This window comes from Bos javanicus, chromosome 21 (assembly GCF_032452875.1).
Source record: "Bos javanicus breed banteng chromosome 21, ARS-OSU_banteng_1.0, whole genome shotgun sequence".
NCBI classification, from domain to species: domain Eukaryota; kingdom Metazoa; phylum Chordata; class Mammalia; order Artiodactyla; family Bovidae; genus Bos; species Bos javanicus.
This window is the reverse complement of record NC_083888.1, coordinates 27,004,891-27,029,990: the sequence shown is the minus strand read 5'-3', so window position 1 is coordinate 27,029,990 and position 25,100 is coordinate 27,004,891. Positions and strand designations below refer to the sequence as shown.

The window sequence follows — 25,100 nt, the reverse complement described above, 5'->3', positions numbered from 1 at the left end:
ACATATAAAAACAAAGAGATCCTTTTTGACTGGTCATAAAGAGAAAAAAGTATACAGCAAATAATCTCATAAATGCTGCATGTTTTATGTATTTCATAGTATCTTTAACTGGCATTTTTCAAAAGTCAAATTCTTATTTCAAATTTCTAGTAAGAATGAAGAAAAATATTGATAAAGTTTTTCCTTAATAACCTCTTGCTATTTTATTTTCTAACTGGATAAGAGTAGCTCCATATAATTTGAGTTCTCAAAAGTTCAGTCATTTGACTAACTTAATAATTCTGGACTTTTCCTCAATTCTCATTTTCTATTTTGATTTTTAAAGTGTTATATACTTCACCCCCTAGACCTTTATTTGTGATAGTTGTATTTGGATGTAATTCTAAACTTTTGACTGAAGTGTGTAACTATGGATAAGTATATTTCAATCTATTGCAGTGTGTAGGTATATTTAAATTTAAGGCATTTAGAGATACCTACTATGTAGAGACACTAGCTTATTAGACTGTAAACTTGGGTTTTTCCTTTTGTTTTTAGCTTTATTTCTATCTTTGGCCCCAGATTTCACTGTAAATGAGACCAATATACCTGGAAGAGCTTAAATCCAGTACCACTCATAGAAAAAAATTAGCCAGTGCCCCACCAACAGAAGGTTAATCGCATCAGCTATGTCCTTAGTTTGAAAGTGTGTTTAAAAAGTAAGTTTAACAAACAAGCAGTAATTTGACTAAAGATTTTTATTTCTGGTAGACCTTCTGCTCTAAAATCTCCATTGTGAAAATCAGGCTATGACTTGACCCATTAAAATCTGATGACTTTGAAGGCCCACTTCTTTACTATTTTAGTGACAGTTTTACCTGAACTAGACATGCATGTGTTTGCTGTGAAGTGATTGATAGGATACTGTGACATATCCTATAAGTTATAGTGACACTGTAGTGTGTAATCTGCCCTAATTTTATTGTTTAAAGCGTGGGAGAAAGGTGGAGAGAATGTGATCGAAGCAGGCATGTCATGTCTCTCTTCCTCCCCTGATTCCTACTAGAACACGTTCTGTGCTGCCACAGTGCCAGCACTGTCATAGCTGCTGCTGCTGCTGCTGCTAAGTCGCTTCAGTCGTGTCCGACTCTGTGCGACCCCATAGATGGCAGCCCACCAGGCTTCCCCATCCCTGGGATTCTCCAGGCAAGAATACTGGAGTGGGTTGCCATTTCCTTCTCCAATGCATGAAAGTGAAAAGTGAAAGTGAAGTCACTCAGTCGTTCCGACTCCTACCGACCCCATGGACTTGCAGCCTACCAGGTCTCTCCATCCATGGGATTTTCCAGGCAAGAGTACTGGAGTGGGGTGCCATTGCCTTCTCCACCTGTCATAGCTACACACAGGCAAGAGCTTTCTGTTCTTTTCAGAGAGCGTCCTTGGAGCTTATCACACCTAACAGTAAGGCTTGTTATTACCATTGGGAAGTGATTGCTAACAGAATTAACATGAACGTACTTTTTTATTTCAGAAATTCCATTACAGAAACCTCCTACTTGGCGAACATGATGTGCCTTTAACGTGTATTGAGCAAATAGTCACACGTATGTATTATTCTTCACTCAGTTGCTAAATTCTCACTTGAAGAATTATATCCCTCAAGTACTTTGGTTGGAATTTTATTTCTGTAGGTTTTTTCCTTTTTTATTTTTATTTTTTGGGTCCCAGGAAAATTAATTAAAAAGTAATCCGTAAATTATTTTAAAATAGAGATATAAAATATATGGCTTTTTATATTTTCTGGTATTTGTCCTCTTTTTAATTAAAACCTTAATCATTAAGTATAGATGGTAGAGATTTTGTGTAAAGAGATATCTTTGGTATCATCAGAAGCAGGGTTAAAACTGACCCCCCAAAGTTCTCAGAATCATATTTGAACAGGAAAGATTCCAGAGAAGCAGTACCCAAGTGGTGGGTGATCTTTCAGTTGTTCTCAGCAAGAGTTTGTTAAAGTATACTAAAGAGTAAGTATCAAGAAAGAAATTTTTTTCCTTTTCAGTAAATGACCACAAGAGGAAGCAGAAAGTTCTGGGTCCAAACCAGAAGCTGAAATTTAATCCAACAGAGTTAATTATTTACTGTAAAGATTTCAGAATTGTCAGATTTCGCTTTGATGAATCCGGTCCTGAAAGTGCCAAAAAGGTAATCCTGTTAAGTTCTGTCATGACTTTTGCACTGTGTTCACCAGTTGCAGTTCCTTATGGAAGTTCTCATTTCTCAGCTGCTCAGTTTTTTTTTGTTTTTTTTTAGGGGAAGTTATTAGATGTCTCCTTATGTTAAAGTGAAAGTCAGGAATGTTTCTAGAACTGTTTCCTTGGACTAGTTTATGGCTACTTTAAGCTATTCTCTGGAGAAGGAAATGGCAACCCATTCCTGTACTCTTGCCTGGAAAATTCCATGGACAGAGGAGCCTTGTAAGCTACAGTCCATGGGGTCGCAAAGAGTTGGACACGACTGAGCGACTTCACTTCCTTTCACTTCTAAGCTATTCTACATAATTTTTTTAATCAACTTCTAAAATACAAAAAACTTTCATGTACCTTGTACATTAAGATCATTGCCATCTGGTTTTTTTCTCGTTAAAAAGATTGAAAAGATGATGCTGTATGCTGTATTGTAATTGAGGTTTGGTAAGACTTTTAATTCAGAACCTCAGAGCTTTATTATCAAACTAAAAGCTTGACTGAGGTTACATAAGGTTAGGTAAATATGTAGTTGTAGAGGGGTCTAATATTAGTACAATAAAGAAATTTTAATGAATTTAAATGATATTCCACAGGGGCAACTAAAAGATAAGGGCTTTTTAATTGCCTTGTTTTTCCCCTGCCTTCCAGGAAATGTTTACTGCAAACTCATGGAGTGAGATTCAAGGGCAGAAATTCCTTCTTTGAGTCCATATTTTGGCTTTAGTAGAGGAGTGAAGCTGGTCCTAAGCAACCTCCCACCTCAGCTAGTCTGTGGTGCAGCAAGTGTAGGATCTACTAACAGAATCTCCATGGGAGCCTTGCTCTCGTGTACTGAGAATAGAGGAGTGATGAGGGAGTTTTGGGCCACAAGAAATGGGTGCATTTGTTCTCCATGGTCAGTAAACTTAATGCAGTTAATTTTCTGTTGATATCAGTGAGGCTATCGGAGCTGTCTTCATGTACTTTGGTGGGGAGGTGATAAGTTTATTTTTAGAACCAGAGTCAACAGATTCTTTACAGGAGGGCAAACATGAAATGAATATCTGAAGATGCCTGGCCATTGCAGCTCGATTAGGTAGCAGAAGTGGTGGTGGGTCTGTGGCTGACCAGTTTTCAGAGAGAGTGTGTTAAGACCATCTTTCTGCATGCTGCAGGATGGGAAATTCAGCCAGATAACTTTTATGGCTGCTGTTAGCCATTCAGTTCTGCAGTTTGTGATTTTGGCATTTTACTAGTTTGAGGTACCTGTTCTTATGTAGAAAGACCTCAGAATTAATTAGGTGGTAGATTGCATATAAAATAGTTGAACCAAGTTAATTTTTAAAATTCCTCTATAGTTGTTGTTTAATCAAAGCACCAGGAATCTGCTTATGGAAACATTACCTTCAGGATGTATAGCATGTCAAGAGTAGGGACACCATTGGAACTGAGGGAATGGAGTTACAACAGGATTTTTTTTTTTAAGTAAGAAATTGATACAGTGGCCCAACAGTCTTCCAGGAAGTTTACGTTTCTCCCATCCTCTATTCTGTGTTTCAGATGACACTGTGTCAGTCATTGAAAATCATAATTATCTGACTTCTTCTTGCACCATCTAGGATACTTGTTGCTAAGTATAATTGAGGCAATAAAGCATGAACAAATTAAAATTAAATTTAACAGTACAAAGTAGAAGCATGAAACATATTTCCACATAAATGATTAGTTTCCAAATGAATGAAACAGAAATTCAGAATATCCCTTATCTGTTGTTGCTGCTTGCAAGTGCTTCAGGGGCCTCACTGAATAATCTACACAAAACTGACCAGGCGGCTCCAGTTTTTTATGCCCTTTCTGCAGACCAGATTGCTGGCAAAAATCCTTTCCCCACTGTCTTAAAATATAAAAAGCAGTTACCTCACACACAAAAGAAATACTGTTTTTGTCTTTGTATAATCATAAGAGGGGAAATACAGGAAAGAAACATAGGCATTAAGAATATAAATGGAGGGACTTCCCTAGCAGTCCAGTGGTTAAGAGTCCGCACTTCCACTGCAGGGGACTCAGGTTCATCCCTGGTCAGGGACTCACATGCTATGTGGTACGGCCAGAAGAAAAGAATACAAGTGGAGAATTTTTTCTCTGATTTACATATCTTCAAACACAGAGGTTAAATCATGTATGGCTGCCAAAGCTTAATGTCTTCATGAATTTAAAACAAAAATTCTAGTATACTCTTTTATTTCATGTGAAAATTTTCGTTTGAAACTAGGTCACAGTTGGGAAGTTACAGCTTGATTCTACCTCCTGGAAACTTTGAATACTGTTTTCTCTGGAAGTACTCTGATTTTTGTAAATTGTTTTAAAATGACCAAATGCGTGTTCACAGTTCTCTGATGTGTGAACCATTGATAATTTTTGGAAATACAGCAGTTATATTTCTGTTTGAATTACAAAATCTTGAAATGTTAAATTGGTTCACATATTGTTAAATATTGCTCCAAAGCCTTCTGGTAGTCTATTTGTTATTGCCTAAATATCAATCAATAGTATTACAAAAAATTACAATTTCCTACAATAGCCAGGGCAAATGAACTATTTCAGAAGCAGTTTTCAAAGGTGTAGAGTTTTTCTGAAAATTTTTTAATACTTAGGGAGTACATTGTACATTATTCCTAAGATTGGAATAATTGTACATGAAAATGAGACCTACTTTTTTGAGTCTCTTATTACACTCTTAGTGATAGAGCCTAGGAACATGGACGTAGGCTTTTTAGGTAGTGTGTGTGGAAAGGCTGAAGGAAGAGGACTTCTGGCTTTCCTGCTCTTCTCAGAGTGTCCTGCAGTGACAGTGGGAGTGTGACACAGTTGTGTGTGCCTTTGTCTGGGTTCCCAAAGGTAGCCCGGACTGAGGTTACCTGAGCAGAGTCATGTGCACTTGTGGTTACACTGCTCACCAACAGCTTAGATCCAGCTGTGTCTCCTTCCCCCAGAATCAACTGTAGAGCAGGAGATTAAACTGAGTCAGTGTCACAGTATTATTTTTGTAGTCTTCTTTAAATGCGAATGCTTTTAAAGGCTTGTTTCCTAACCTTTGTAAATGTGATGTGCTATTTTTAAGGGCTTTTTAGAAATGGGCTGCGCTGGGTTTTGCCTAGCAGATAGGCTTGGTGGCCATAAAAAACATATTCCATCATCAGTGATCTGTGGATTTCTTTTGTGTAAACACGGCCCCTGACTGCTTTCTAAAGGTCTCAGACAAAGTGATAACTAGTATGATGGGCTTGGAGTACTTCCTGACTACATTAGGAACTCATTCTGTAAACTAGTATTTTCAGTGCAGCTGTTCTGAAGTGCAGAGTGCCCCCAGAAAGTACTAAGGAGATGGCAGAAGTGCGGAGTCTCCTGGGCTTCCTCAGATGTGCGCGGAGGCCTTGCCTGGTCTTTACTAAAGAACTAACGTGCTTTCTCCTTCCCTCACTCTATCACCTCACATCCTCTTCCCTGCTCGTTTTACTTTCCCCCTTAGCACTCATACTTGTCTCTTTTACTATAGACTTTCCTGTTGATCTGGTTCAGTGTCTGTCTTCCCCGCTAGAATGTAAGCTCAGGGTGAGCGCAGGGTTTGTGTTTGTTTTGTTCATTCTGAGTCCCCAGGGCTTAGGACAGGTGGCTGCTCCGACAGTACCTGTTGAAGGAAGGAGACATGGTGTTTGCCCTGGAGGAATTGAACTTCATAGTAGAAGTAAAACAGAGAACCCGGTATCCTCCTCCTTATTCATGCTCATGACTAGTATGTGAAGCCCTGGAAAGGACCACTTTAACTACAGAGCAAGCTCAGTTAACTACAGAGCACTGACCAGAGATGACAGCTTCAGAGAAAGAGTGGTTGGTTGATCAGTGGGGAAGGGCTTCTTGAACAAAGTGTGGAGAAGGAGGTGGCTGGGACTGAGTCAGACGGACCATATTCAGACAGGTGCTTCCAGACCAGAGACTACTGAGGGATGGGGTGGGAGGTGGGGGTAGGTACAGGAAGGCTGGTAGAGCCTGCCTGATGGGGGAGATTTAATTCAGCATGCAGGTATCTGGTAACTGCAGCAGATAATCCAGAGAACAGAGTTGTTGCTCAAAAGTTCATCTTTAGAAGAGAATCCTTAAGTGTTATTTAATTTTTTTTAGAATATAGGGAAGCCCACAGAGATGCCATAAGGCAGGTATGGCTTAAGATTGTAGCTCTGGTAGTGCTGAAAAATGGGACGAAAATGCAAAAAGAATCTTGAGAAAAGTGCAACAAAGCTTATAAACTAAACACGGTGTCCAGAGGAGTAGGAAGTGACAAGGACTTTTTCAACGTGTAGATTCTGTAGTTTGCTCCTAGAAGAAGTGCTCTAAGGACTGGTGAGCAGGCAGGGGATGGAAATGCAGGTCATTGTCTCCTAAACTTCCCAAGTGGGATGGACTCTCAGAAAAGGCTCTCCCACAGGTGTTAAGAACAGCAAGGTATTTCGTAAGTTTGAAGGAGCCATTATTGTTGTCGTTTTTTGTCAAAACTGAAACTAATGATAACCATTCTCCTAGTTTTATGTTTTAATTTAGTAAGACAGGAAGCATTTATTCTGTAGAAGTCTTCTAAAATATATTTCTAACAACTGACACATACTTACCAGTGAATAGAATCTGCATCAGCCCACCGCAGACATGGCTAATTTGACAAGGACTAACAATTAACTAAACTTCTTGCTTGCTCACTGTCAAAAGCATATCATTCTGGCTTAATGCTTTTTCTTCTAAAGGATAACTTTTTAAGTAAGATGGTCTGTTGTTCTCTCCTTGCGTCTGTCTTCATTTTCCTCTGTCTGCTCATGTGAGATTGTATTCTCCCGTCTCCCGTCACTAGTCCAGGGCTCTGTGAGCTTATTCTGTAAGCTGGAATACCATCCTTCAGTCCAGCAGCAGTTGAGGTTGATCGCAGCCGTATCCCCCGTGTGCAGCTGCTCCTGAGGTTGGGCATGTGCTCGAGTTACCCATCCTCAGTGCAGCCTTGATTTCATCTTCATGGTTCACATGCCCAGACTGAGGCTCCAGGCAATGAGTTGACTTCACACAGGTTCCTGGCAGGTGCTTGGTGGGGCTGGGTTCAAGCCCTGAGCATTGGGTTACAAAGACCATGCTTTTCCCAGCACAGGCAGAGTCTCAACCATTTTACTTACACAGTTGTTTGTTGTTTTTTTTTAATGTATCTCTTTTAACCACCCATGAACTTTTGGGTTTCTTACTAATTTTTATTTTTTGTAAGAAAAAAATTGTAGCTTTTCTGTTTTTAGATTTTTATGAAATCTAAAATGAGTATGAACATTAAAAGGCATCCCTTATACTGAGCCTTCGGAATTGCTGGTATTAAATAATTATTGTCCATAAAAAATGAAAATTTCTCTTTTTTTTAGGCGTGGATATGTCACTGCCTTTTTTGAGAATGCTTCATTTACTTTCCAAGTTTTGTTTATCTGAGTAAAATTATTTCCCTGTTAAAATTCAGCTCAGCAAACACGTACTGAACACTTAGCGTGTAGTCACTGAAGATTGAACAGTGTCTGGGGGCACAGCAGTGAATGAGGTCCCTGGCCTGAGAGAGCCCATTCCAGCTCTGGGTCAGCAGGAAAACATGGAAACATGTGTCCATAGACCTTGCCTCAGATGATGCTCCCCACACCCAAGGCCTCGTTGTACGTTTCATTTAACCACGTGTGTTGAAATCAATTCTAAATGTAGAATTTTTCCTAGGTATGCCTTGCAATAGCTCATTATTCCCAGCCAACAGACCTCCAGCTACTCTTTGCATTTGAATATGTTGGGAAAAAATACCACAATTCAGGTAAATATGAAAATATTAACTACTGTGACTAACTTTACATTGTCTTAAATTTTATTCTTATGTTTTATGAGAAGCCTCCAAGTACCTGAGCCTTAATGATTGTTGAATTATTACCTTCATAACTATAAGAGAATTAAGCACTCTGTGCTAAAAGAGATAATATTTGTCAGATTATTTCCTTTAAAAGTGAAGAACCTATAAGCAACTGTAACGAAGGCTTATGGGAAGCGTGTCAAGTGTTTTACCTGCAGTCAGTGGCTTGTGTTTTATGATGAAGGAAGATGACTCTCCCTCTCCACCATTAATTGGTAGCTTGAGTTAAAGTAATCTTTTAAGAAAACTGGAGGAAATTAAACGACATCTGAAATTCATAATCTTTTTTGGAAAGGTGATTTCATGCAAAAGCTGAAGTGGCTGAACTCTTTAATGGACTTCATTAAGTCATAATATTGACTTTATAATTATGAATAAGATTCATGAAAGGAAGATGAGCATTCATCCAAAGGACAAAAAACAGTGTATTTTAAACCATTTTTACAAAAGTGAATAGTTCTGTTCACATAGATGTCAGTGATGACACCACCAAAGAAAATTGTAAGTGATCATATAATTCTGAGTTATTTTATATACAAATGTAATTTTGATCAACCGGTTTCCTTTTTTTAACCTCATAAAAGGCTAGAGGAAAATCAATGAGGTCATGTGTTACTTCATCCCGTCGTAGGTTAGTGACCATCTGTCTATTGCTTGCTGAGTCTCATGCTTGCCCTGTCTTTAAGGGAGCAGGATGACTCAGCTGCATGTTTGTAGTGAAAGGTCCCTTCACCTAGCCAGCATGGTCCTGATGGGGAGCTTGTAAGTTACTAATTTTACTGGCCTTTTACGTTTTGTTAGAACATGTATAGTAATCTAAGTAATGTGTGTAATAAAAGTGTATTCCAGTATCATGTTGTAACTGCATTAAGACGCAGGAGCAGCACGTAGCACCCACAGATGCATGTGGTGTCAGTGTACTTCACTGCTTTAGACGATGCTCCTAAACACTGCAGAGATGACAGGTGGAAGTCATAGTTTTTGTCTTATGGTACTGTACTAGAAGAAATCGGATAACAAAATGTTTGTAACTTAATTTTTTGTATCAAAATATAACTGTTTTTAACTTAGGCTTGAACAATACAAATAATTTTTTCATTTCTTAACATAAAGAAAATCCACTTATTGTCTGAAGATGAGGTGCTATAAGTCTGCACTAGGAGGTAGACAGATGGCCCTCTGACCCATCATCAGGCTGCAGATGCGATCCTCAGGGTTAGCCCCAATCACACTCTCACCTCTCCTAGGAGGGCCTTTGATTCCCACGGTTCATGATACAGACCAGCTGCCTTTTTTCTGGTAGGAACGAGTCCAATGGAGGGACCTGCAAACTCTGCACAGTGTGATGCCTGGAACTCAGCCAGGACAGTGAACTGTCTGATGCATTTGGTGACCTGAGGCCTGATTCCCTGACTGCTCACGGTTGTGTCCATCCACTCCTTGTGGGCATGTTTGGGATATTAATATTTTAAATAGTTTATTCAGTCCATAGCCCTTCTACCACTGGGTTTCCTTATTCCCATCCATCACTTCTGTATCTTCTCACTTGTCGAGAAAGTAATGATTGACGATTAACCTGTAAAATATCTAGGAGCACTTTATATTGCATCCTTCAGACTCCTCCTCCTTGGCAGGCACTTCATACATGTAGTGCTCAGCCAGAGTTCTAGGAAGATTCCTCTTAGGGTAACATCCTTTCATACCCTCCCTGCTGTTGCAGAAGGTACACTGCATCTGTAAGATCAAAGGAGGCCTGAAATTTCCACACACTGCAGTCAGAATCCATTAAACTGTGAGTGGAATACCCAGTAACCCACCCTTGACCTTCAGGATGACACCTTGATTCAGCAGCTGGATTAAAGAAGCTGTTACTACAGGCAGGCAGGCAACAAAGCTGTTCTCACAGCCAGGACGAGCAGCAGGAGGATGTGCCCAGCAGTTATCTAAAAGCCTTTTAGCTGGCCTTAGTCGTTTTGAGGTTTTCTCTTGTGTTCAGCATCACTTGAATACTTCTGGGAGAATTCTGATATTTGGGAAGATGCCCGGCACCTGCGGGTGGGACATCCCTTGGGACAACCCCCACGCTGACACCGTGGGAGGCATAGGCACAAACAGAAACAGTAGTTCTGTTTTTCCTCTTCTAACCTGAAAGCAACCACAAGGATGCTGTTTTCACCAGTCAGTGTATAATTGGACAAATAACGTCCAAAAGATACAGGTCCATCTTTGTTATGAAATTGACAAGAGGTCAGATTGTGCTTCTGGACTAAAGATTGAGAACCCCGGGTTCCTGACAGGCCCAGGATCAGCAGTTCCACCCTGTGATAGACCCCTGCTTACAGATGGGACAAGAACATCTCGGGGTGCAGTGTAAACTCTGCAAGAAAGTCAAGTCTGTGACGTCGTTTTGTTTTGCAATCTTATCCTCCTTTTATAAGCATTGGATGTTCCTTTAGGTGCTTATTGAAAAACCACTTGCCAGAGAACGAACTCCATTCAAAACTGTAGAAAGTTTTAGTTTGTTGTTTGTCAGTTCTTCCAACATTCACATGTAGCTGTGAATGGTTGTGACTGGTACTCTGTCTCTGCAGTAGGAATGCGTCAGCCTATACACCAGAATCCCTTTTGGGAGAGCTTTTAAAAGACAGTAACACTGGCGCCACCCAGCCCATGAGGTCTGAATGTTGCATCCGAACCACTTTGTTGACTCAGCTCTCTGGAACTTCTTCATGATCACGGTTCTGTTCTTCCCTTCCTCGCCCTCTGTGTGACCCTGATTTCTGCAGTGTCAATGAAGTGATGGGCTTTGTTTTCCTGTGTTGACTGCTTCATGGTCTTTACTGTTGCTTGAGGCCATTCTAACTATGGAGGGGCTGGTTACATGGAAACTCTGTAGGACTAGAGTCTGGGATAAGACCTGTGAACGGTGTCACAGGAGCTAGTGAAGGTCAGGATTGCTCCCTGTCCTGTCCCTGTCAGCTGGCTGAGGACGGCTATCCTGAGACCTAAGTCAGCAACGTCAGGGTGGCTGGCTCTTCTAGAGGACCAACCCAGCCAGCCTTCTCTGGGCACCTGTACACAGGCATGGGCTTCGGGCCTTGGGACTTCCTGGAAAGCATAAAAATTGCCAGACTTGCTAGTGACAGAGTACCTGCTGCACATCCCATAATAAGCTCTCGCTGGAGAAGATGTCGAGTGTCCAAGATCCCTGATCCTGGCGGCTGAGACGTGGACAGTGAGTGTGTTCTCAGCCCAGCTTCCTAGTCTTCGACCTCAGGACACTGAGAAGCATGCAGTCCTGGCTCCCCGCTAGGGCAGAGCTGCTATAGTATTTACAAGCTCCTGGCGAAAGTCCACGGTATTCTTTTAGCTACTCTGTGGTGGTGGTCTCAGTGCTTGGCGGGGACCTGTGTGCGGTGGTGGTAAAGGCAGCATTTCTTTTCTTGGTTTGAATGTGGATGATGTTTGGTGTTTGTTTCTGATAAATAGCCTTTATCGAGTTAAGGAAATCCCCTTTTATTCCTAATTTGCTAAAATTTGCTATTTTTAAAATCACGAGCACGTGTCGAACTCTGTCAAATGTTTTTCTGTTCTTGGAAGGGTTTTCCCCCCTTTAATTTGGTCATACGATGAAATTCTTAGGTTTTCTAACATTGGCTAGCTTGTTGTGGGTTTTGGTGTTTTGGAACACTGAGTAAAGCGGGAATTGCCTGGGAGTTCCATGTGGGTTCTGAGTTCTAGAGCAGTCATGGGTCCCAGCATGTTCCTGTGGCTGTCACTCTTAAGAGCAGGTGCTGAGACGGAGCAGCATGCCAGGATGTGGGCTTAGAAGGAACATTTTAACTTTTAACAAGCTCTGTTAGAATCATGATCATCATAATTCTGATGCCACTTAAAAGATAAAATCCGAAATTCCTATTCTGGCACCTGAGAACCTTCCTGATCTAGAGTCATGAGTGCTGTCCAGTGGTGGCGTGTCCTGTGCCTCGCATTGTCTAGTAGTGAAGTCACTGGCCGTATGTGGCTGTTGAGCACTGGAATGTGCCTAATGCAGCTGAGGAACTGAATTTAAAATCTAGGTTAAACTTAAATTTCAGTTGAAATGTAAAGAGCATGTGTGGCTGGTGCTTGCTCTTTGGTACAGCATACCTGTGCATCTGGGCATTCTCCAACCTCCCTGCCGCCACCTCTGGCACCCTTACTGCACTTAAGGTAGTTCAGTACTCAATGGTGTACAAATTGGCCACATTTCTTAAGTCCAGCTCTGCCCAGCATGCCCCTCTCCTTTTCATCAGCCACTGGGCAGCGCTTGCTTTGGCTGGTTCCTTAGGACTCTGCTCAGAGCATCTCGGGTCAGAAGCCTTCCTGCCCCACCCACCCTGTGGCCCCAGCAACAGCGCAGGGCTTCCTGTTTCTCATCACTCACGTCCACCCAGTGCACTGACAAGCACCTTGAAGTAGGGGTGAAACCTTACTTGTTTTTCCATTTTCAGGCCTTAGCCTGTGGTCACATCTCAGAAAATACCTGTTTTACAGCAGGTTTAGTAAGTAGTCCATGGGAACGGGCATGTCATGTTCACTGGATGGAGAAGGGTCTTCACAACTACAGGGGGATGGGAGTTGGAGAGCACTCGGCAACAAGGGTCAGGGCAGGCCTGCGAGGGCACTTCAAGAGAATGCAGTTGGAGATGTTGGGGCAAGGGCAGCATCCTGAAAGCCTGTTTCTCAGGAAGCCTGTCTTGTGGCAGCAATTGGCTGGGCTGAGTCCAGCTCAAGTAGGGAGAGCCCAGGCTGAGAGGGGTGCCCTGTGTCACCCAGAGTGGACCCTTCTTTCCCTCTGGTCCCTCTGAGGCCCTCCTGAGGCTATGCACATGCTCCTAGCAGGTTGCAGCACTTCTCAAGTGGAAAGATTCCTTGCTTGGGAAGGTCAGGTCCTGGCCTCTCTAACCCTCCATTGCACTGGCCCTCTAGTGGAGTGTGAGGAGTCCACATGAGCTTATCATCAGAGGAAAGCTGCGTAGAGACCAAGAGTGTCACAGTGAGTCACAGTAGGAAAGGGCTGAGAAGTCAGTAGCCGGGAGATGAAAGGTCCGGACGGCTCAAGAGTGCAGGCGCTGGTGGATGCATTCTCTCTCTAGGCAAAACCAGCAGTGACCTGGGTTCATGCTTCAGACTGGGGCAAGGGGTTAAGAGTGACCACAAACAGTTGAAAGTTGAGGAGGAGATGACTGGAGAGGAAATGTGGAAGCAGCATTGTTCATGCCCTGAGAAGGTAGTCAGTGAATGTAACGGGCAGTGTGTGATGTAGAGTGAGAGTGGTCCAGGTGGCCATGTGAGAGCCTTCTCTAGTGCCGGAAGGCACTGCAGGCAGAGCCAGTGGGTGGACAGGGCATGGAGGTGCTGCAGGAATGGACGTGGGGGCTGTCCTGAGAGGAGGGTCTGCCTCTTGGCCAGGACAGGTGAGGACAGGCCAGGACAGGTGAGGTGGTCTTGGAGAGACTGGAGACAAACAGGGATGCTACATCACAGTGTGTTGGCGACAGGAGGCAGGAGGGGATTCAGAGCTGGCTTAATACTGTTGCTTTTTCTTGTAGCCAGCAAAGCTAATGGAGCACCCTTGGGAGCTGGGGGCGGCGGCAGCCAGAAGACGCCACTGTTCGAGACGTACTCAGACTGGGACAGGGAGGTGAAGAGGACAGGTGCCTCGGGCTGGAGGGTCTGCTCCATCAACGAGGGCTACATGATCTCCACGTGGTGAGTTCGCTCTGGCAGGGTGCTCACTGCCGGGGCGCTTTTAGGGGTAGTTGTCAGACTCTACCGTCATTGGTAACTGGATGGGAAACAGACAAGAGGGAGAGAGAAGGAGTTGATGCTTCTCGGTAGACTTGAGGGTCAGGTTGGGTTGGTGTGACTGGTGTTTCCTATCCCATAGCCTGTTGAGAGGACCAGGGTAGATTTTGTTTTGTTTTTTTTTAAGAAATTGCATACATGTTTGATTAGTAGTCATTCTAGACAATATTTCAAATGCTTCCTTTGGATTCTTTCTCTGCTATAATATAGCTTTTGGGATAACTGACCACGTCACATCTGTTTTCGACTGTGTCTAGGCTCATCAGTGTACCCACAGTGCTCACCAGGTGGGGTGCACATTAGTTAAAGTGGGGTCTGCAGAGCATGCTTGTCCCACTGGAAGCCAAGCTCTCACATCATGATTTGTGTTTTCATCTGCAGCCTTCCAGAGTACTTCGTGGTGCCGAGCTCGCTAGCAGATCAAGACCTGAAGGTCTTCTCCCATTCTTTTGTTGGAAGACGGATGCCAGTAAGTGAGGCCTGCTGGGTCTCTCCAATACTGTGTTCCACTTTCCAGCCGGTTAAGTAAAGACCCTGCTTCTCTCCTAGTTCTGGTGCTGGAGCCACTCGAATGGCAGTGCCCTCGTGCGCACAGCCCTCATAAGAGATGTGCTGCAGCAGAGGAAGATTGAGCAGAGGTAAGTGGGCCACCACCCTCAGAGCTTGGGGTATCTTTGTCATTCTAGCTAGAGTCAGAAAGCACCATGTACTTCATAACAAGCATTACCACTGTGGAGAGGATATGAACGTAATAAAATTAACTCTCAGGTTATACTAAACGTAGTTTAGTTCTTTGGCATACAAGGATCTTTTGTTGCTGACATCTTGCTGTAGTGTTGCCTCTAAAGAACTTTCAGAGTGCAGTGATTCCCAGGCAAGACACTGCAGAATGAATCAAGTTTTTCTTATAGTTCAATGCGCCTAGGTTTATCAAGTCACACCAAGATGGTGGCATAGTTAGCTCATAGTAGGTGCTCAAAACATATATGTTGAATAAAAGAATGAATAGTGACTCAAAGGTTTTGTCTTTATTAGGATTTGTAATGCAATAACTAAAAGTCATCCACAGAGAAATGATGTCTACAAGTCAGATTTGGACAAGACCTTACCCAACATCCAAGATATTCAGGTGGCTTTTGTAAAACTTAAACAACTGTGTGTTAATGGTAATTTTATTTTTATTATATATATGCATATGTAAACAGTGACTGGGTGATTCTATGAGGCATTGTATGAGGCATGTAAGGAAAAATGACATTACCTAAAAATTTAGAAATAGTTAATAAGTAAAGGCTCATTGAGATACCTGTACAAATTAATATTATATGAGAATGTCAGAAGCTCTTAGAAAATGAAGTTTAAGCTGCGTTTAGTTTTGGAGGAAAAGTGTCTGCTAGTAGAACAGTGTGTAACCTCACAAACAAACAAAGACCCTAATGTGCTGAGTTATGTTTTGAGCCACATGAGAATGTGTGCAGCCTCAGAGTTCACGTATGTTTGCTGGAGCACATGCTCACGGGGTGCTTCGATGTGCCCCTGGATGGCTGACTCACAGGAAAGGGCCCTTGGTGTGAAGGGTGCGCAGAGAACCCCTCGTCACTGGGTGTGGAGAGGCAGCAGGACTGGAAGGCGAGCTGGGGTGGGAGTGTGTGTTTGGAAACACAGCAACTGTATCTTTCAGCCGTCCAGTCCTCGGGGTGGCTAGGGATGGGGTTTGTGAGCCGAGGGGCTTGAGATGAGCCAGGACAGGCCCTGCCAGGAAGCTGCCCCCTTCCCTGCAGGGGTTGCCACCAAGGCCATGTCAGCCAGGCACTGGCAGCAGGGAGGGGTGGGAGGCAGGGAGGGCCAGGCCGGTGGTGAGGAGGCTGGGGAGGGAAGGCCAGAGTCAGGGAAGGCCAGGTCAGCAGCTCTAGGAGGCAGAGGTGGTTGGAGTCTCCGAGATTTCCCCGAAAGAGTCAGAGAGGAGACGGAGGCCTGGGGAGTGCTTGGTTCCATTCCTTATAGAACTGTAGTGCGACCTCTTAAATGTTTTTATTATTAAATGCAAATGTATTACACTTCTTGAAGCCAACTTTTAAGTATTAGAAACTGTGATGTATCATCTAACTCTCAATTGATCATGTTAAGAAGCCCGGAAGTAGTATATTGAATATATATACGAGTGTATAGAATTACATATGTAATTATATTAATTGCAGAACCGTTTGAAGAAACTGAAGAGAAATGGCTGTCTTCACTGGAGAATACACGGTGGTTGGAATACGTAAGGTTTGTACAACTGCTTTCTTTTTCTCCTAACTCTTTATTTTGAAATAATTATATATCCGCAGGAGGTGCAAAAATATTACAGAGCCATGCACTCCTCACCTGCTTCCCAGTGGTAACAGCTCACATAACTGGATGATGGTTGTGGAGCCGAGAAGCTGACAGTGGTGTAAGCTAGGCCCTGTTCAGCATTTATAATCAGGTGTTCTCGTGTGTTTATGTGTGGTTTCATCACATTTGTAGACCCACGTGACCACCAACAGAGTCAGGATGCAGACTGCCCCATCACTACATCTCCCTCCTGCCACCCCTGGAGGGCTGCGCCCCCATCCCCTACAGCTCCACCCCTGCCCCCTGGGAGCCACTCATCTCTTCTTCGTCTCTGTAGTTGGGTGATTTCAAGAAGGTCATGTAAATCAGCAAAGGTTAATGAATTCCCTGATTAAAAAACCAAACTGTATTCATATAAATACTGAAGAAACTCAGAAAGGTTACAGAGACTATAAATGGGTATGGTGAGAGATTAGATTTGCTTGACATCAAGTACTTTAAACAATATATCTGTAATGGAAGTTTAGTTTTTAACATTGTGTTTCCCTTTCTGTTTCCAGGGCATTTCTTAAACATGCAGCAGAACTCGTGTATGTGCTAGAGAGCAAGCGTCTGTCTGTAGTGCTGCAAGGTAACCACTCTGGCCACTGTGGTCCCTGGGCCACAGTATCTTGGGTGCTGTAGCTTTAGGGTACACTTTGAAATTAAGACATGTAAGTCCTCCAACCTTGTTACCAAAATTGTCTTGGTTATTCTAGGTCCTTTGCATTTCTGTGTAACTTTTAGGATCAGCAAAAAGCCTACTGGGTTTTGGATAGGACTATGTTGAACCAGAGACTGGGAGAATACTGTCTTAACATGGAATCTACCGATCCAGGAAATGAATGTCTCTCCATTTATGTGGGTTTTCTCTCATGTCATGTCAGCTTTATAGTTTTTAGTGTAGAACCCTAGAACTTATTTAGTTAAATCTGTGTTTTATTTTTGATGCTGTTGTGAATAGTTGCTTTTTAAATTTCATTTTCAGATGTATTGTGTACTCATTGTGTATAAAATCCCTACAACCTTACTAAATTAATTCATTAGTTTTAGTAGTGGTTTATGGATTCTTCAGGGGTTTTATTTTACATATGGACGCTCATTGTCTGCAAATACAGTTATAGCTTGTTCCTCTCTAGTTTGAAATGCCTTGGATTCCTCTCTCTTGCCTGACTTCTCTGTGTAGAGCTTTCCGGACACTATACAGTAGAAGTGACAGAACAGACATCCTTGTCCTGCTGCCCATCTTAGGAGGAAAGTGTCCAGGATTTCACTGGCAAGAGTGATTTAGTTGTAGGTTTTTGTGGATTCCACTTGTCAGGTTGAATCTCTTCTTAGATTGCTGAGAGTTTTTATCCAGAATAAATGTTGAATTTTAATCAGACAGATGCTTTTTTATATCTAATGAGATGATCACGTAATTTTTGTCCTTTAATTTTTTATTATGGTGTGTTACTTTGTCGGGTGTTAAACCAACCTTGCATTTCTAGGATAAATTCTTGCATTCCTGAGATAATTTGGTTTGTTAATACTTTGTTGATGACGTTACATATAATGGATACTATATGATAGTTTTCTTCTGATTTTTGTGGCTGACTTTGATATCAGAGTATTCCTGGTCTTATTATTAAAGGACATCAGATATGAAAGATGGGAGCGAAGCATTTGCCATCTTGTCAGATGATGGTGGATAGTTCCCTTTCTCTCGTTCACCTCTGAGTCACCCTGTCGAGCTATCAGTGGAAAGATTGTGGGATATTTAATACTGTTGCCAAAACAGGAATAGAATGGACTCTTGGGAGATTTTTACCACAGATCATTGAAATGTAAAAAGAGTGAGGGCTACACTTCTGATATCTAGAAAACATTCATATGTAAAAGTCCATCTCTCCATTAAACATGAGTGTAAATGATCTGTAGGTAATATTTAGAGTTGCTGGCCTGAATGAAATGTCCTAACAAGGATGATCTCGAAGGCCGCCGCATACAGAACACCGAAGTGTATGCTCTACCTCCCATTCCGTCCTTCTCTGAGCATTCTGCTGTGTACTGAGTGTTGTCTTTCCGTTTCGCTGACAGAGGAGGAGGGAAGAGACCTGAGCTGCATCATAGCTTCTCTGGTCCAAGTGATGCTGGACCCCTATTTCAGGACCATCACTGGGTTTCAGAGTCTGATACAGAAAGAGTGGGTCATGGCCGGATATCCATTCCTGGACAGATGCAACCACCTGAAGAGATCGGAGAAGGAGGTAACAAAGCCTTCATGCTTATCATCAGTCCTTCAGCGTGCACAGGGTAAAACCCCGTCATCATGGGGAGAGAGATTCTGTGCAGAAGGGGACAAGGAGGCTTTTAAAACATTGCCTTCACTACATCCTAGCTTCTTAGTCCAAGACTGACCCATGGATTAGAGTTCAAGTTGAGGTGTTTATGAAGACTATTGTAACTGTATGATAGGCAACACTCTAAAAATTAATCTGTTGAGTTTCTCTTAGTTGAAAACTGCTTGAAGAAATGCCAATAATACGGCAGGTCTTCTGTAAGCAGACAATAGGCATGTTAGGTATTTTGGAAAACCAGCTTTGGAGTATCATAATTTCTTAAAATGGGGTACATGTGTTAAGGGAGAGAGGCTGGGGGGCACATGTAAGAGCTGCGAGGCTGGCACGGCCTCGAGTCCTTGTGGGACTGTGAGCCCTGCAGTGTCCCATGTCAGGGAGGCTCCTAAGAGCACTGCTGACTCGCTGTCCCGTGTAACAGTCCCTGCCATCTGAGGAAGCCCCAGCAGTGAATGCTTCCCGTGTTGACTCTGACTCATCAAGACACACTGGGTGGGTGCCGGGGCTGCTGCCAGCTGCTGCATTGAGGGTGTGCCCCAGGACCCCGAGGCCACACGAGCCAGTCTCTGAAACCCAGGAATGTCTCTGGATGCTGACTGCAGGGTCAGCCAAAAGTTGTTACAGAAGCTGCTTTTTGGTTTGGATGTTTTTTGTTTTAAATGTTCTGAAGAACTGTTTCCAGGTTTGGCTTAAACACTTATTTCCCTGTTCCCCCTTCACAGGGCGATTCCCTGCCTCTCTTTCTAGTTCACCACTTCAGCGTGGTGGACTTGTTGGGCAGAGAGGTGCTGAGACATGTCCCAGGCCAGCCTTGGTTTTAGGGTGCCATGGCCGTCTAGTCTACTCATGTACGCTGAGCTCAGCTTTGGGGCCACGCACACAGGCCTCACTGTCTACTAATCTCTCCATCATGTCAGTGAGAAGTTTGGGGGTAGACATGGGCCCTGCGGGTAATCTCATTTCCTTGTGTGTATGCCAGGCTCCTGTGTTCCTGCTCTTTCTGGACACCACGTGGCAGCTGCTGGAGCAGTGCCCGGCGGCCTTCGAGTTCTCTGAGACTTACCTGGTGGTGCTGCACGACAGCACCCGTGTGGCCCTGTTCGGCACCTTCCTGTTCAACTCTCCGCACCAGCGTGTGCAACAGAGCACGGTGAGCACCCACCATGGCAACGTGCAGTAGCTGTGTTCCTATTAAACTGTCTCAGTTATGAATACCATTTTAAGCTGTAATTTCAGATGAATAACAGTCTAGGAACTTGAACCTGTTGCATTTGTATGAGTGCGCATTCTAGGTCTTTTTCTCTGACATTTATTGAAAGATGCAGCTTATTTTAACCACCGTAAATATACTTTTGTATTTATACGTTCACATTTGAGCTGTCTGAATGGGTAATTGGTAAGATCCTGTTTGAAAACATTTATTTCCTAGGACAGTAGAATAAAAGGGGTATAAAGCAAATGACTTTTCTTTGGGAATTCTATGGGGAAGGAATTTGAGAGGAAACATAGGCATGATGCAAGACTGGAACTCTCACTGGGCACTGCTTCCCAAGTGTCCTCAGACCCTGATGCCATGGGGCAAGTCACTTTTACGTAGGCCTGTCAGCTTCCAGTCCCAGCTCTTAACCCAGAGGAAGAACCATGACTAGGGAGGGACTTGAAACCAGCTTCTGGTTGCCCTGGTGGAGCCTTCTGGAACCACGAGTTCTGTCTTATCCATGTCTGGAGCAGTGGGTGTAGCCACAGAGGCTGCAGTGCCCAGAAGGACGCTCTCATGGGTCTTCAGGAAAGACTGCAAGAGGGGCTGCCTTCACAGTGAGCTGTGGTCATAGCCAGGGCTGGGACTCTGCTGAGTCTTGAGTTCCTCATCTGTGAAGCTGCTGCCTCAAACCAGCAGCTGAGTGTCCTGAAGACGCATGCTGTTCAAGACTGGGTGTGAGCGTGTAAGGGGAGGGTTTGTTCAGGCCACTGCTCCAGGGTGAGCTCCCTCCACGAGTTCACACTCATGAACGTGCTCACTGCTCAGGGGCCCCCTCCTCCTCATGCAAGGGCCATGCCCTCCTCGTGCCGGGTGCCAGCAACGTCTGGGGAGCAGAGTGTGCTGCTCCAGAGGGGTGGGAATCGCCCTCATTCAGAAAATTTCACTCGTATAACGATGAACAATTCATCAAAAAGGAAGTTACCACGAGAAAATCTTGAGTTTGGCATTTTTCACAAATGTTCAAATATTTTATTTTGCAGGAATTTGCTATAAGCAAAAATATCCAGCTGGGTGATGAGAAGGGTTTAAAATTCCCCTCCGTTTGGGACTGGTCTCTCCAGTTTACACCAAAGGATCGTACCCTTTTCCACAACCCCTTCTACATTGGAAAGAGCACGCCCTGTGTGCAGAATGGTTCTGTGAAGTCCTTTAAAAGGACAAAGGTAAACTACAAAAACGCACTAATGGTGGAAACCTGGTGTTTGCACACACATAACCAAAAACATCTTTTTCAGAACAGGGTATTGAAAGTCCAGGCACGTCCCATGACAGCATTGCTAATGCAGGTTTGAGGGGTCATTTGCTTTGTTTCTTTTATGGCTGTGCCGTGCAGCTCAGGAGATCTTAGTTCCCTAACCAGGGATTGAACCTGTACCCTTGGCAATGAGTGGGAGGAGTCTTAGCCAAAGTTTTTTTCATTATCATTATATTTGTGATGGTGATCTGTGACCAGTGATCTCTGATGTCACTATTGCAGAAAGATTACAACTCGCTTAGGTCTCAGATGAGGGTTAGCATTTTTAGCAGTAAAGTATTTAAGGTGTACACATTTTGTCTTTTTAGACATAATGCTGTTGCACACTTAATAAATTACCATATACTGGAAACATAACTTACATGTGCCGGGAAACCAAAAACCTGGTGTGACTTGCTTTATCGCGAATCCACTGTCTCCCAGAGGTCTGCCTATGACGGAGAGAATATATCAGCTCCACCCTCATACAGGCCACAGCCTGGCAAAGTCAAGGCCCAAGTGTCCAACTCCAGTGGAGGAGGACTGGAGCAAGTATTACCAAGGGAGGGACAAAATGTCCTTTAAGGTTGAAATTCTACCTGAGTGTATGTTCACCATCACACTTTTATCATCTCTCTGAAAGGGGAAGCTCCAGGAGAATAATGCTAGAATCTCTCTGTACAGAAAAGCTACAGCTCCACACTGAGAGGAATGCCAGCCTCCTTAAAGAACGGCATCATCAGTGAGGAGGAGTTACGGCCAAGAAGAAACTCACTAATCCTGCAGGTGAAGCCAGCGCCTCTAGAAACAAGGGACAGCCAGGACTGGGGCGCGGAGCGGTTCTTCCAAGAATGGGCCTCCAGGCCGGCCGACCTGCATGGGACCATCCTGCCACATCTCTCAGGTGCGCACATCAAGCTGTGGAAACTCTGCTACTTCCGCTGGGTCCCCGAGGCCCAGATCCAGCACGGGGGCTTCATTACGGCCTTCCACAAGCTCTCACTGCTGGCCGATGAGGTGGATGTCTTGAGCAGAGCGCTGCGACAGCCCCGGGGTGGCCCCATGCCAGCCCCCGGCCCCGAGCTGGCCCCAAGCAGGCTGTACTTCTGTGCCGGCGGCCCACACGATGCCCCAGGCACGCCGGACTTCCTCTCATCCTCCTTCCCCTTCTCCCCGGTGGGCAATCTGTGCAGGCGGAGCATTTCGGGGACACCGCTGAGCAAGTTTCTCAGTGGGGCCAAGATATGGCTATCCACTGAGACCCTCGCCAATGAAGACTGACCATCCTGAGGAACGAGCGGGACTGCCGACCCATGTGGGGCCAAGATATGGCTGTCCACTGAGACCCTCAAACGTGGAGACCAAGGGGGTCTTCCTGCACGTCCTGAGGGGTGAGCAGAACTGCTGCCCTAGAGGTCGGACACACTCATCATTTATCTGTAACAACTGAAATTTGCACTAATTCTTAAAAACATGTTGAATTATGTTTTCTTCACAGTTTTTTAAAAGACAGGCCTAACTTTTGTTATTTATGTTCTCTCTCTGTCATGCTGGGTCAGGCTCATTTTTAGGTCATTTGCAGGCAGACATTCCCATGATTTTATTACTGTGATCAGACTAATCAGGTTTTGTGTGTGGCATCTGTCTTTCTAACCACCTACTAAAGCTTCCCTGATCCTTGGTCGGATTAGCAGCCCAAGCAGCAACCATCAGGGGAGTCAAGAACTAGTGTCTGGTGTATTTTCAAGAAGCATCCAGAAGACCCCAGTGGGTAGTCATGGGTATACGTGCATTTTTCTGGTCACTTTCATTATCTCTAGTTGAACTCACCTGAGAGTTGTGTGTTCCCACACTGTAATTTATTTTAGATTGCTGTCTGGGACCGTAGATCACTGTGTTTTAAAATCATGAGTTTGCTTAGGGCTAACTTTAAAATGATGTGCACTGTTGACTTCAAAAGCATTTGCTGTAGATAATATAATTAAACTTAGAAGTGCCTTTGATTATTAACTATTAAGATATGAATAGCACAGAGTAAAACAATTTGAGTTAGGATATCAGAGTCCCATCACACATCAGAAGGAGGCTAGTCATGAAGCCTCCAGCTAGAGTCACCTGGACACCCCAGGTCTGGGGGTCGGAGGGGAGCAGAGCCAGCACTGGCAGTATTACTGAGACCCAGCCACTCTGGGCACCTGCCCATGGAAAGGGGTGGTGAGCTCCCGAGTCAGGTCACCTGCAGGGAAGGACAGAGTGCCTGGCACTTGGGGAGGAAGGGCAGGTGAGTAGAGGTGGACTTCTCTCAGGGTATTGCCATTGTAACCAAGAGCGCTTGCCCTGCCCTGCCTGTGACAGCAGTGCTGAGGAGCCAGACGAAGACAGGTGTGCTCTTGTCTGAGCTCCTGATGGCAGGTGCTATGCCGGTTAGAGCCACCACAGCCTTCACTTTTGGGAAAAGATGGATGTTTGAAATATAGCTGTCATATCGTTGTCTTAAACTGCCATCTTATGCTTTTCAAAAAATGTTTTAAAGTGTGCAGTTAGATTATGTCCTTTTCTAAAACAGGTTTTTTTCAAAACAGTGCTTTACCTTCATATGTAACAAACAGGTATTTCTGTTTGAATTACTTGCCTTTAAAAAATTGTTGGATAATGTCTCTGGATTTAAAAGGATGGAAGTTCCTATGCAGTGTCTAAGGAAGTCCATCTTGTGGATAAACCCAGTGTTTCTCCCAACCTGCCTAGAAAATAAGGGCTTTTTTAGTTATATAAGTTTATATAAGTAGCACTGTTGCCACAAGGACTTTTATAGTCCTTGACTGGAACCAGCTCCAGCCCCCTGAAAACCCCAAATCCCATCTTGCCACTGAAACTGTAACAGTTCTTCCCCATTTTTCATTAGGCTGCTTTTTAATTATTACAAATTGTCCTAATTTGTTACTGTTTTTTCGGGTTGAGCATTTATTTCTCTATAGCTTTCTTCCCTATCACATTTATTTCAACCGTTGTAGTAAATGTTTTTAACTTGCAAGTTTTAAAATGATTAGGTACTCTTAATGCTGTTTTAAAGTAGAAAATATGCATATTTTTGTATGATAATCAAATGTAAAATACAGTATTTTATTTTTGCTGAACAGTTGTTATATCATGATTATTGTGCCACAGTTTATCGTGCATAATATGAACAACAACTATCCTAGCATTAAGTCCTGGCCCCTGCAGAGCCACCAGCCCCGTTGCTGGCCGAGGATGTGGGGACACGGTCTGAGGGCAGCACCGGACATGGATGCCCAGCTTCTGACAGGGCCACGCGGGCAGACTCTCGGATCGGACTTCAAGGTGTAAAGTGTCTTACTGTTGTTCGTGATGGAAACCAACTTTAAAACCAAAAGTGTCTAACTTTACTTAAGAAAGTATATTAATTTGTGCTAACAGAGGGTGAAAACTGTTCAACACGTACTTCAACAAACTCTTCTTGCTATAGCAGTAACCTCAAGTAGCTGAAACTTGATTTTGAAAGAAAATGAAAACCTTTGTGCCTAAAATTGATTGTGACTTGCATTAAAGTAGGATGGGCAGGAAGGTGAGAGATTCTGTTTTCCAGCAGTGATGAATGTGAAGGAAGTGCTGAGTGCTAATAAAATGTCCATAGAAATGGTTGCCTTTGTTATTGATGTGAGAGGTGGGATGTTCTCTTCTAGCTGTGCTTGTGTCTCATCCCTGCTGCTCTGCCTGCTCTAAACCTCAGTTCACAACTGGCTGTCATCACAGCCATGGGGGTTCATGGACCAGGCCCTAACTCGGCCTTGCACTGTATACATTAAAAAGCCGGTGAGTGATATTTCCTTAAGAAGATCAGGGATCAGGTCTGTGGGAGCAGGATCCTGGCCAA

General features: G+C 43.7%; 1 protein-coding gene across 1 annotated transcript in view; it reads left to right on the top strand.

Moving 5' to 3' along the window:
- Positions 1-24,863, top strand: part of MTMR10 (myotubularin related protein 10) — a 38,720-nt gene extending 13,857 nt beyond the window's left edge. Inside the window, exons 4-16 of the mRNA XM_061394613.1 lie at positions 1,511-1,583; positions 2,039-2,181; positions 7,986-8,076; positions 13,764-13,923; positions 14,401-14,488; positions 14,569-14,657; positions 15,055-15,185; positions 16,218-16,287; positions 16,896-16,966; positions 18,454-18,623; positions 19,693-19,863; positions 20,955-21,137; positions 21,893-24,863. Coding sequence (XP_061250597.1) covers positions 1,511-1,583; positions 2,039-2,181; positions 7,986-8,076; positions 13,764-13,923; positions 14,401-14,488; positions 14,569-14,657; positions 15,055-15,185; positions 16,218-16,287; positions 16,896-16,966; positions 18,454-18,623; positions 19,693-19,863; positions 20,955-21,137; positions 21,893-22,489 — 2,037 coding nt within the window. The 3' untranslated portion in view covers positions 22,490-24,863. The remainder of the gene's footprint in view (positions 1-1,510; positions 1,584-2,038; positions 2,182-7,985; positions 8,077-13,763; positions 13,924-14,400; positions 14,489-14,568; positions 14,658-15,054; positions 15,186-16,217; positions 16,288-16,895; positions 16,967-18,453; positions 18,624-19,692; positions 19,864-20,954; positions 21,138-21,892) is intronic.
- The last annotated feature ends 237 nt before the right edge of the window (positions 24,864-25,100 follow it).